Source organism: Dunckerocampus dactyliophorus, chromosome 13 (genome assembly GCF_027744805.1).
Source record: "Dunckerocampus dactyliophorus isolate RoL2022-P2 chromosome 13, RoL_Ddac_1.1, whole genome shotgun sequence".
Taxonomy (NCBI): domain Eukaryota; kingdom Metazoa; phylum Chordata; class Actinopteri; order Syngnathiformes; family Syngnathidae; genus Dunckerocampus; species Dunckerocampus dactyliophorus.
The window spans coordinates 9,088,540-9,100,399 of NC_072831.1; the positions used below are offsets into that span (position 1 = coordinate 9,088,540).

The 11,860-nt window shown below is 42.6% G+C and overlaps 2 protein-coding genes across 2 annotated transcripts; one reads left to right on the forward strand and one right to left on the reverse strand.

Moving 5' to 3' along the window:
• Positions 1-1,185: 1,185 nt before the first annotated feature.
• snapc1b (small nuclear RNA activating complex, polypeptide 1b) lies at positions 1,186-8,194 on the reverse strand. Its single transcript, XM_054796566.1, has 10 exons — positions 7,889-8,194; positions 7,071-7,227; positions 6,855-6,995; positions 6,667-6,774; positions 6,429-6,590; positions 6,295-6,348; positions 4,825-4,887; positions 4,557-4,692; positions 2,334-2,405; positions 1,186-2,261 (listed from the first exon to the last, which is right to left on the reverse strand). Exons 1-10 carry the CDS (start codon positions 8,017-8,019, stop codon positions 2,245-2,247), a joined length of 1,041 nt encoding a protein of 346 aa, XP_054652541.1. The 5' UTR covers positions 8,020-8,194; the 3' UTR covers positions 1,186-2,244.
• A 942-nt stretch (positions 8,195-9,136) lies between these two features.
• Positions 9,137-10,816, forward strand: yipf6 (Yip1 domain family, member 6). Its single transcript, XM_054796714.1, has 2 exons — positions 9,137-9,741; positions 9,878-10,816. Exons 1-2 carry the CDS (start codon positions 9,400-9,402, stop codon positions 10,217-10,219), a joined length of 684 nt encoding a protein of 227 aa, XP_054652689.1. The 5' UTR covers positions 9,137-9,399; the 3' UTR covers positions 10,220-10,816.
• Positions 10,817-11,860: the final 1,044 nt, after the last annotated feature.

Genomic DNA, 11,860 nt, shown 5'->3' on the forward strand with positions numbered 1-11,860 from the left:
CCAAGCCATCGTCTCTGCGTTAAAAATGTTTTGAATCCTTTTTAAAATGTAATACTTTTTAAATATTTACGTCGGAACATAAAATATCAGATATGCTCAAGGGAAGATAGAAAGGTTGGGGTCGGTGTGGGGGGTAATGTCCAGTTCAGCCCGCAACCTAAAGTAGGCTTTGGGTTTGACACCCCTGCACTAAACGAGCATTCATTACTATTACAAGTACGGTAGCCGACAGAGGCAAACGTGCAGCAACGTCCAACGTTCCAAACACAGAAATGACTCAAAAGCACATTCAAACACCGTAAAAGTAGGCAATGGAAAAAATGCTATCAGATCAACTGCAAGATCAAAACATATGCAAAAGAAAAATGCTGCAAATGCCAATTAACACACAAACCCCAAACAACTGTATGAGAGAAATGTTTATGAAACAAAACGTCCGTCTTTAAAGACATGGGATGCCCAGAAGAAGGTTGGCTGCATAAAAGGTATATTTTTCTGTCTTTAAACCCTTTTTGTCTGGACTTTCAGCATTTCTCTCATGCAGACTGCCATGTTTTCGGAATTTGCAGCATTTTTTCTTCTGCATTTGTGATTTCGGATCATATCTGTGTTCAGAGGGTTCAGGTGTTGCTGCACTCGCCCCTGTCGGTCGCATTGTTTATTTCGTCGGACACATTGTAGAAATAAAATTGAATCACAAAAAAGTAAGTAAGTAAATTTTATGAGCCTCTACATTGTTAAATGTATCATTACCATTTTGAATAAATCATAGTTAAAAAAAAATTAACTGCAAAAATGGGAAAATGAGAGTAAAAAGGCACAATAAACAAAAATGCTGAAATGTTGACACTAAGTCAAAATTACAGTTTTGTCTGTTTTTCTCCTTTTTACAAAATTTTAAAAATACATAAATTATATAAAAATAATATATACAATACCTAAATACATATAAGTCATAAATAAAATCATTAATTATAATAAATAAGTATAAGTTGCTCCTCGCATCCTTTGATTATTCAGTGGAAAAAGTTTGGACACCCCTGCACTAAAGTACCATTCAATTTTATTTATTAAACGTTGCAGAGGTATTTGCATAGAAAAATTAGCAAAACGTACCTTCGGCAGGAGCAAAAGCCCAATGATGAAATATGCAAGTGCACAAAATGTTCTTCAAAATCAGTTTATTGCTGATGCTGAAACATTAAAATGCTACCTTTAACAAAAGGTAAAGGTGAATTTTCTGACAAGACCCACACTGACAGACCGGCCAACCTTGAACTTGAGTATTGAACGTGAGTATCCCCCACTTTGATTTTTTTTTTGTTAAAAGGCTAAAAAAATGTGATATATATTTTAAAACAAAGCTTTGTGTTATTATAAAGAGGTATTCGGAGAAAGTGGCTCAACCATCCCAGGCTTTGTGCTCAAAATGCGACTCAGCAAAACCTAAATTCCTCAAAGAGAATTGAACGGTACTTCGACGGTGGTTATCAACTTTCTTTGTCAAGTCTGGTTTTCAGCTTTGCGCTAAGTGTGCGTTCGCATGAAAGGGGACGTTTGACGTCATACTGTATTATTCTACTTCCGCTGAAAAGTGAAGCGATCCCAGCCAATGCATTTCATACAAGATGACCTTTTTAATTTTTCCTTGTTATAATAAAATAAGCGTTTTATTGCAGTTGATTGATTTATTGTAGTGTTTATTCCTCCAGCAAATATTATAATATAAAAAGACTAACGGGCTGCGTACACACGCAAGGACTCCTGTGACATTTACATCTGCCAATATTGGCCTGATTAGTAATATTTCATATTACATTTTATTCCTGGTGCTCGCCTCAAAAAGTGAGCAAATCCAGCGAATTGCCTCATCTGAAAATCTCTCGCTTAGAGATGGATAATATTATCAGGGAATGCTCTTTTTTCTAATTTTTTTCCTCCATGTCCGCTCGGGAACCTCGTAGGTTTTAAATTAAAGTGTGACGCCATCTCCCAATTAGTGAAACACAGGGCTCGCAGTGGGAGGGGTGGATAAAATCTGTATCGGGACAGCAGTGAAGCGTATTCAAGGTTCAATATGTATGCCAAGTACAAAAAATGCATACATGTTGGCAGGTCTGCAGTTAACATTCATAATTACATGAATTATTAATGCCCAAATAAGGTAAAAGAAAAATCAAGAGAATTCAGTATGTGACTGTATGACTGGTGCGCTTTCAAAACGTCGTCTTCATCCCCACGTCCTCACTGTGGGTTTTTTTCTGAAACAAGGCCAAAGAAAAAACAAAGTAAGAAATGCAGACAGTGTTGCAACACGGCGACGACAATGATACCTTCAGGGACATGGTCCAGCGCGGTGAGACGGTTGATGCGAGTCATCGTGGTCGCTTCTTTCCACACGTCACCTGACCAATGACAAGATATTCCTCACGGAGGTCAGCAAACTTCCAGGTCAAAGTTAAAAGTAGGGATGCTCCAATCGGGGTTTTATGCTGCCGACTCCAATACCGATCATCCATGAGTGAGATCGGCCTATACTGATACCGATCACATGGATTAACTGCATTTTTCACTTTATTTATGATGAGTGGTATTGGTCAGGGGCACCGTTAGACAATTCCAAGGGCCCGTGGACCATCCATCCATCCATCCATCCATCCATCTTATCCCTATTAGGGTCGCGAGTATGCTGGAGCCAATCCCAGCTGACTTTGGGCGAGGGGCAGGGCACAACCTGGACTGGTCGCGAGCCCATTGCAGAAGGCCTCTGGAAAATTGGTAATTATTAAAAAATAAACATTTGGGCAGATTGTTTTTTTTTCTTTATTTGTGTGAAACAATTAACACAAATCTGAATTTAATTTGATGTATGTTTTGGAGTAATACTATCCATCCATCCATTTTCTATACCAGGGGAGTAATACTAATACATGGGAAATAAACTGTTCAATAATGATTTTTTAGCCCAAGATAACAAACTTAACAGAATAACTTCAGTGTCCAGGTTGAAGGGGTCTCCAACTTTCATCACTATTAGAGCTGTCAACTATTTGTGTTTTATTTATCACTGGCAGGGGTCTCAAACTCAATTTACCTGGGGGCCGCTGGAGGTAGAGTCTGAGTGAGGCTGTATTGGGAGCAGAGCTAGGAATCTAAGGGTACCTCACGATACGACACGCGATACATGGCTCACAATAACAATAATATCTTGATACAGTGATAGGGTGAATCATCCCGCGACCCTGATGAAGACAAGCAAGACTCACTCATGCTTATGCGTGCATCCTACGAGTAACTTTGGCTTGTTTCACACCTCGCAGGCCGCATTACAGTAATCTTTGAAGACAAGTCGCGGGCCCCAAATGGGCCGTGGGCTGTGAGTTTGAGACCACTGATTTAAATTGTACACTACTTTAATTAAGGCCGCACGGTGGCCTGGTGGTTAGCACGTTGGCCACACAGTCAGGAGATCGGGAAGATCTGGGTTCGAATCTCCGTTGGGCATCTCTGTGTGGAGTTTGCATGTTCTCCCCGTGTGCGTGTGGCTTTTCTCCGGGTACTCCCACATTCCAAAAACATGCATGTTAGGTTAATTGGCGACTGAATGGTTGTTTGGCTATACTGTATGTGATTGGCTGGTAACCAGTCCAGGGTGTACCCCGCCTGTCGCCAGAGGTCAGCTGGGATCCAGCATACCTGCGACCCTAGTGAGGATAAGCGGCATAGAGAATGGATGGATGGACTAGTTTAATTACTAAGCAGATCTCCACTCAAACAGTGTGACCATCGTCTTTATGCTATCTTGTGGTCATTTGTCATTATATAAAGGCATAAAGTCTGAATTCAACACTTATAATAAAAAAACACTAACAGTTGACGCAAATATTCTTTGATCCTTTGGTGAGGCACTCAAAATCAGCTGGTGAGATAGGAGTATCACCATCATACGGCTGGTCACACTATGTGTTTATGTTCATTAAACAACCACACACGAATAGTGTTTTGAGGACAAGACATAATTAGTATAAAGACAACAAGAGAGTAAAGTACTTAGTACGCCATGAATGTGACATCCACTTGTGGTTTCCCCGTGGGACAAAAACGAGCGCCTAACTAATCGTGTTTCTTGTTTATTTTAAAAATAAAATGTCTCTGTGGTAAAAAGTCACTATTGGAGTCCGTAGGCCAGAAGCTAGGCAGATAACTCTAGCTAACTGCTAGCTACGAGCTGCCGCCAATGTAAAGTACAGCCAGTGACAGCTAGGTAATGCGTGCAAACAAAGATGCAAGAATAGTCGAACTGAGATAGATTTGGAAAGGGAGTGATCAAACATGCTGGAATTGATTGGAGTCAAAAGCGCAATGTGAGACACGTCATTTTGTTGGTTACCCTACGTGACACAGCAGACATGTAGGATTTGCCGACGCACGCCGATCGTCTTTGAGAGGCGTTTATCGTCATACGCTGAGTACATGTTTTTTTTAACGGAAATCGGCCGATATTGATGGGTGGCTGACCGATCGGCGCATCCCTATTTACAAGACAGTTAAAATACCTGAGATGTGAATGTTCTCATTGGTTCTGGCTTTGAGTGACGGCTTGCTTGTCCTGGTGTGACCTTTCAGGGGGGCAGGGCCAGCCTTGATGCTGGTGTCCACGTCCACTTGGCGATGACGTCGAGACTTGAACGCCTGACCGCAGTTTGTTTTTAATTTTGGAAACAAGAAATTTCCATTGAATCTTGACGTTTTTATAAAATGTCACCATAAAATTAAATATGGCTGCAAAGAAGTCATCCACTTAAACGGCGGCGGGGAACAAACCTCGGCAGCTTCTCCATACGCTTTAGACTTGATGGAGGACAGAAGGTCAGCTCTTCTGGCACACTGAACACAACACACACACACACAAGTCAAATACTCCACTACACCTGAAATACAAATAGAAAGGAATGTCGGTAATCAGTTCCAAAAGGTCTGACAAAAACCAAATCACAATATTAACACAAATTTTTGAGAATCATGATAGTTTTACAGGCAAAAAACTAAGTAAAATACATATAATAGGCAAATGAAATGGAAAAATGAACTTAACTTATGAATTTAACATTACTCTTTACCTTTATTAAAAACTTCAGCAGCAGGTAGAATCATCATTACACACAATGGCCCGCTTCACTCTGTTATGTGTGTCCCTTAAAGTGTTCCCCCTGCGACCCATGTAAACCTTAAGAAACCTTTGCATTACAATCCTATTGTAGCAGACACAAGCGTCGTACTTTGCTATGACTTCTTTCTTGAATTCAACAGTGTTTCTCACTGTCTTTATCCAAGTGATGGCACTTGCAACTTTCTCTGGCATCATTTTGCAGATGTAATAAAAAAATTTTTAAAAAGCACACAGGACACTCAGAAATATGGAGTGCGTTTCAATGCCTCGTCAGCGCAGGGTGCACAGTGCTTACTAGCAGGAAGAAAGGAGACAGAAACGGAGTTGTTGGTGGTTCTGTGTGCACTCTTTGAACAAATAAGCTCCCACACACACACATAATAAAGATGGTTAAAGGGTCCATGACATTATTCATCAACTTTGCTTAAATATGTTATATATTGTAATTATGTTCCATTTCTGAAAGCAAATTAGCAAAAATGACATCTACAGTTGACGCCGCCAACCATGACAAACTAGCTCGCAGCTCAGCCTCATTTCCGGAAGTGATGCCATCGGGGTGACACGTCTCAGCTAAAGCGGAATAAACAAACACTTCTCGAGGCAGATCGTTGACTTGGTTTGGTATATTTTTCATCAAAATAGTAGTCGTGCCAAAATGTTGTGTTGCTGCTGGATGTTCATACTATCCGAGTGATACTGTAAGTTTGTTTTTTTTTTCCAAAAGAGGAAGGCGGGAGCGGCGGAGGCGAAATATACTATAAAACATGCCCCCTTACGCTCATTAAGAAGAAAGATTTAAAACAGTAATTAAAGGATAAGCAACTCCAGAGTGATTTTCACTTACCATTCTGTGTTTTAAAGGCGACCAATCTTCATCCCCATGTCTTAAGGCTTAAGTCCATGTTCTACAAGTTCTCTATTTCATCTCCAAATGTTTCTTTCTTGTTTTCTCCTCGAAAACTATTGAAAACCGAACCATATTTTTGGCAGTATTTTCGGTTGAAAACAGAATCCTACGAAAACCGAGGATCCACTGTGGACGCTGACTTCACTTACGATATTCCTTCACACTTTCACCACGTCACAGTGATGCAATTAAAAATAGCAGTTGTGTTGCTCACCTCTGCCTGTGAAGATGTTCCCTCTGTGGCGACCTCCTCTTCATCACTCTCATCCTGACAAAACATAAGCGGCCATTTAGAGTCGTCCATACTTATGGAGGATCATGAAGAACATGATGTTGCTGGCATTAAACCTGTTGCTTCCTCTTCTGCCACGTGTGGAAGGTCATGACAGATCCTCTGAGCTGCGGGATGAGATTTTTACGGATCAAGTCGATCCCTAAATCGGCCTGCTGTGCTTCAGAGTACATGGATGTCTTGTGCTTCCTGTAAAGCTCATGAACATTGGACAGCTCCTGCAAAGGCACCACAGTAACGTCACACATGCGCCTCATTAGCACGACCAATAGTAGACCCGTGACTTGTGCCCACCTCCAGGAGCTCGTTGTTGATGAGCTCTTGCGGGCCGCACGCTCGCGCCACAAACTTCTTATACAGCTGCGACTTTGCTTCCTCCACTTTGTTCTTGTTAAAGGTCAGCTGAAGAGGCACAAACATCATGAACTCGTCAGAACAGACGACTTCAGCTCACAGGAGAAGAACTGGATGAGGACACTGACCAAGGTGGGCATGGCGGTGAAGTAGAAAGCTTTTTGGAACATGAGCTGATGAAAGATGAAAACGGTATCGAAATGCTGAGCTCCTAAGGCGTCCTTCTCAAAGGTCTGAATGTCCACCCAGTCCTTCAGCGCAATACGGATCTGCAGCCACATACAGCATCACTTAACATCACATTCTTGTTACATCCAGCTACATCTCCTCTTCCTCATGCTGACCCCAACACACGGCGAGGCCGTCTGGCATTGGAAGAGACTGTACAGCAGGTAAAGTCCTCCCACTCGGATCTGGAAGCTGAAAGGTGGCAAAAAGTAGATGTAGGCCGCGTCCAACACCAGACGACTGAAGGCTCGCTTCTCACGACCCACAGCACCACTGAAACACAACAATAAGCGACCAAACATTTACAAATTACAGTACATCTTAAACCGGGAGGAGTATTTTATATTTGTATGTGTGCGTGTGTATAATCCATAATATTACCCGATGATAAATGTAAATGTCTAAATAGCAGCGATCACATTTTTTTCACATTTAAATCACATCCTATTAACAATCAATCATACAATACTACACACTACTGTCTAAGTGACTACTAACTTCATTTCTGGTGAGTACATTGCTTGTACTCACTCAACTATGTTTCTGTCAACTATTAAGGTAATAGTTATCAGGTAATTATTATCATCATCACTTAGTCTGTTATATAATTTCCTTACAGTAATTATAAACCTTGACCGTCATTGCACCACATTGTTATACTGTCTTATCGTTTTCCTATGTATTTACAACTGGCAAAGAGTACAATGGGAATGAACAAATGTATTGCAAATGATGTGAAACGGATGAGAGGTAGGATTAAATAAACTTTGCTTGTGGAACTGCGAATTGTACTATGTGATGTACTCCAGTGTAACTTCTATGCATGTTCAAAATTAATTAAAGCATGGTAATTACTGTTACCATCAGTCCTGCTTTAAACTGTGCAAAGTTATGATGAGAAAAACACTGCATCTAAGTGTGAGTGTAAACTTACTAGAATATCTGCTCAAATTTCATTTCTCTCCAGATTTTGGAGAAAACCTCAAAGCGGACTGACTCCGATTGTTGGAAGCGATGCAGCAGCTCCTCGCAGTCACACTTGACTTGTTTACGGCAGGAATTCATCTTCACTGGGGCATCGAAAGGCCAGAAAGCCTTTAACTTTAATGCCAAAGTATTAACATTCACTAACCGCAGCTACATGTTCACTTATTTTAATGTTAAATCGTTTTGCTTTCATCGTAGAGTTAGAGTTTACGCGAGCTTTACGATATAAACACATTCGCGCTGGTCCCCTGCATTTGACGTCATCAAAATGCGCATGACATAGCAACAGTTTGAAGCGCTTGTTTTTTTACCATTAAAAAACATGCTACGACGAAGCTTTAATTTGATAATTTTATTTCTTTTCATCTTTTTGTACCGAAAACCAGCCTTTATCTGGTTTACTGACTGATATTCGAATACACATGCAGTTAGACGTTCAAACAAAGGGGGCAGTGGTGAGCCTGAGTCGCCATATTGGATGTGTCAAGGTTGATCTGTAAATTAATACAAGTTAATGTACTTACGTACTTTAATAAGGCGCCTTTCTACAAAGAAATTTAAGTTAATTAATCTCGTTTATACATTCACACACACACACTAATATACTTAGGAGGCGTTTCCTTTGTTATCCCAGAGTTAATGTTGCAGTCAACTGTAGAATTACTCATAAGTTGTCTGTTTACACTGGAGAGTTAAGGTGGCCATTGTGCTAGCGTTACAATGGGTAGAAAGTGTTAAACCAGTATCAGTTGTTGCAGCCTCAGATTCCAGCAGTGCTCTTGTCAGCATTAAAATTTGAATTCAGACAAGATATCATTTTTTAGATCCTCCAGACAATTAGTAGGATAAAGAAAGCAGGGGCAACAATTACTCTGCTATGGGTGCCATCAAATATAGGAATGGAGGGGAGTTGGCAGATACATATGCAAAGACAGCAACAAGGAGAGCACAAGCAGGGGTAAATATTAAACACAGTAAAGCTGAAATTGAGTCAATTGTGAAAGAAAGGCTTATTAAGAAGTGACAGGAAGAATGTGATGTATCTGAAAGTATTAGCCATGTCTCATTTCAATGCAGGCAGTATCAAACAGAGGAGAAGTGTGTTGGAAGATAAGTTTAATCAGGAAAAGATAGGATTCTACAGTACAGTATGTTGCTAATATTTTACAATTCTGAGCCACACTCCTATTCAGAAGGTGGCGGTAATGCACACTTAAAGGTTGCTTGCCAACAGCCAATAAGCAATAAAAGAAGAAGAAGAAGAAGAAGAAGAAGACTAAGGAGGCGAAAGTAAACAATGTTTGGCTGACGTGGAGCTGACGTCTTCAATAGACTGACAGACTCTGTGGTCATTTATTTAATAATAACTTGATATTTTATGCAATTCAATACAACAAATAGACGTTTAAAGTCGCAAGATCGCTTCTGCCGTCGATCGACGCCTCTCATCGTACTAAAATGGCGACAGCGGCGGATGCCAGTCGGTCGTTCGCAGGGCTGTCTGACGTCTCCATCCCGGAGGACATCCCGGTTGAGGGAGACATCACCGTCCCCGTGGACTCTTCCAGGCGGGAGGACGACGAGTTCTCGACGTTGGACGAGCCGGTGAAGGAGACCATCCTGCGGGACCTTCGCGCAGTGGGCAAGAAGTTCGTTCACGTCCTGTACCCGAAGCAGAGCTCGGAGCTGCTGCAGGACTGGGACCTTTGGGGGCCGCTGCTGCTGTGCGTCACCCTGGCTCTACTCTTGCAGGGCGGCGCGGCCAAGAACGGCAGCCAGGGTGGGCCACAGTTTGCTGAGGTACAGTCATTGTTGCTTCAACGTATTAGTGCATTAATGGGTTAGTGTTTTTCCATTCAGTCTTCATGTCATCATATGAAAATGTTGCACTTTTGTTGTCAGCAAACCATATAAAATGTTTATGGCTCATCTACAGGTTTTTGTCATCATCTGGTTTGGTTCCATCATCATCACTCTCAACTCCAAGCTGCTGGGTGGGACCATCTCCTTCTTCCAGAGCCTATGTGTGTTGGGATACTGCATAATGCCCCTGACCGTTGCCATGGTTGTATGCCGGCTGGTCCTGTTCAGCATCACGGGCACCGTGAGCTTCGCGGTGAGGCTGGTGGTGGTCGTTGCGTCCTTCGGCTGGTCCACCTTTGCCTCCACGGCGTTCCTTGCCGGTAGCCAGCCGCCCAACCGCAAGGGGCTGGTGGTGTACCCGGTGTTCCTCTTCTACTTTGTGATCAGCTGGATGATCCTGACCTTCTCACCGTAACAGTAGAACAAGAGCGGAGCGTTCTGTCACTTTGAGTGAGCAGTCATGAACTGTCAGAATGAAGGAGAAAAGTGGATTATTAATTTAAAACGTATCCTACATCTTTAATAACTATGTCTGGGGTGTCTTTGTGGACGTGAGGATTAGTCTCTGTTGAGGATGCACTGATTACACAGATGGTAAATATCCACTGGAACACATCTTAGAGTTACAGTTAGCGTGGACCTGACACTTGTGTTGTGTGTTCATCTGCAGAAGAAAATGTGCTGTATTTGTCCTTCTCTACAAATGAGCCCATGTGGCATCCTATAAAATCAGCACTTAAATGATAGCTCTCGCATTTGAGGACTTAATGTTGCACCAGCTAATATTCTGGAAACTTTAGTCAAAGTTTGTGGACAGAAGTAATGTCACAAAATGCAATACCTACTCTGTAAATATGAGGACTTATTAAGAAATCAGACATCAGAAAACACACAACTTGGGACAACAGCTTGTTGAGCCAATTTATCATCTATGGTCTGCTCTTTTTTCCACTTTTACAAATACAACATGTTTTTGTTGAAATATTTGGTAATTAAAATATACTTCTACAAATGAGGTGGTAGTGTTGAGTTTTACCGCTTGTCGTGCAGTTGAAGTCCATCCCATCCATCCATTTCTGTCCGCATATCCGGGTCGCAGGGGCAGCAGTCGCAGTAGGGAGGACACCAGGACCTCAACTGGCTCCTCTCGATGTGAAGGAGCAGCAGCTCTCCTTTGAGCCCTTCCCGGATGACCGAGCTCCTCACCTCACGTCTCTTAGTCCAGCCACCATACGGATGAAAATCATTTTAGCCGCTTGTATCCGCGATCTCGTTCTTTCGGTCTCGACCCAAAGCTCATGACCAAGGTGAGGGTGGGAACATAGATCGATCGGTAAATTGAGAGCTTTGCCTTCCGACTCAGCTCTCTCTTCACAACGACGGTCCAGTACAGCGACCGCATTACTGCAGACGCTGCGCCGATCCACCTATCGACTTCACGCTCCAACCTTCCCTCACTCGTGAACAAGACGCAGAGATACTTTAACTCCTCCACCTGGGGCAGGACCTCATTCCCAACTCCTCCGTGAATCACTGCCTTATGGTGGAGGGGTTTGAGTGCCCGAGTGATCCTAGGAGCTATGTAGTCTGGGGCTATATGCCCCTGGTAGGGTCTCCCAAGGCAAACAGGTCGTATAGGTGACGGGCCAGACCAAGAGTGATTCGGAAGACCCTATGAATAAACACAAGAGGAGGGACCGCACCTCGCCCGGACGTGGGATACTAGGGCCTCACCCTGGAGCCAGGCCTGGGAGAGAGGCTCCCAGGTGGTCGGGCCTGCTTCAGTCCAATGAAGCCACATGGGATCTCCCCCCGTAGACTCATCACATGCGGGGGAAAGCATAAGGGTCCGGTGGGTGCTATGTGTTTTGGGTGGGGGTCAAGGGCGGGCGACTGGGTAACCTGGTCTTCGGCGGCCAAATCTGGTTCTTGTGCAGTTGAAGTCATCAGGTGTAAATGATTGTGTAGCCTTTTCTTTAACTCTCTTTAATAACAAAAGCAAACTAGAAGAGGGAAGTGCATGGTCAGAAGAGAAAAAGTACAATTTTTGATGGTA

What these genes read in the sequence shown, in the direction of transcription:
- yipf6 (XM_054796714.1), top strand. Translation starts at nt 9,400, where the DNA reads ATGGCGACAGCGGCGGATGCCAGTCGGTCGTTCGCAGGGCTGTCTGAC. An exon ending in GTGGGCCACAGTTTGCTGAG is followed by an intron (nt 9,742 to 9,877) that starts GTACAGTCATTG and finishes GCTCATCTACAG; the next exon opens with GTTTTTGTCATCATCTGGTT.
- snapc1b (XM_054796566.1), bottom strand. Translation starts at nt 8,019, where the DNA reads ATGAATTCCTGCCGTAAACAAGTCAAGTGTGACTGCGAGGAGCTGCTG. An exon ending in AAATTTGAGCAGATATTCTA is followed by an intron (nt 7,228 to 7,888) that starts GTAAGTTTACAC and finishes GTTGTGTTTCAG; the next exon opens with TGGTGCTGTGGGTCGTGAGA. An exon ending in TCAACAACGAGCTCCTGGAG is followed by an intron (nt 6,591 to 6,666) that starts GTGGGCACAAGT and finishes GTGCCTTTGCAG; the next exon opens with GAGCTGTCCAATGTTCATGA.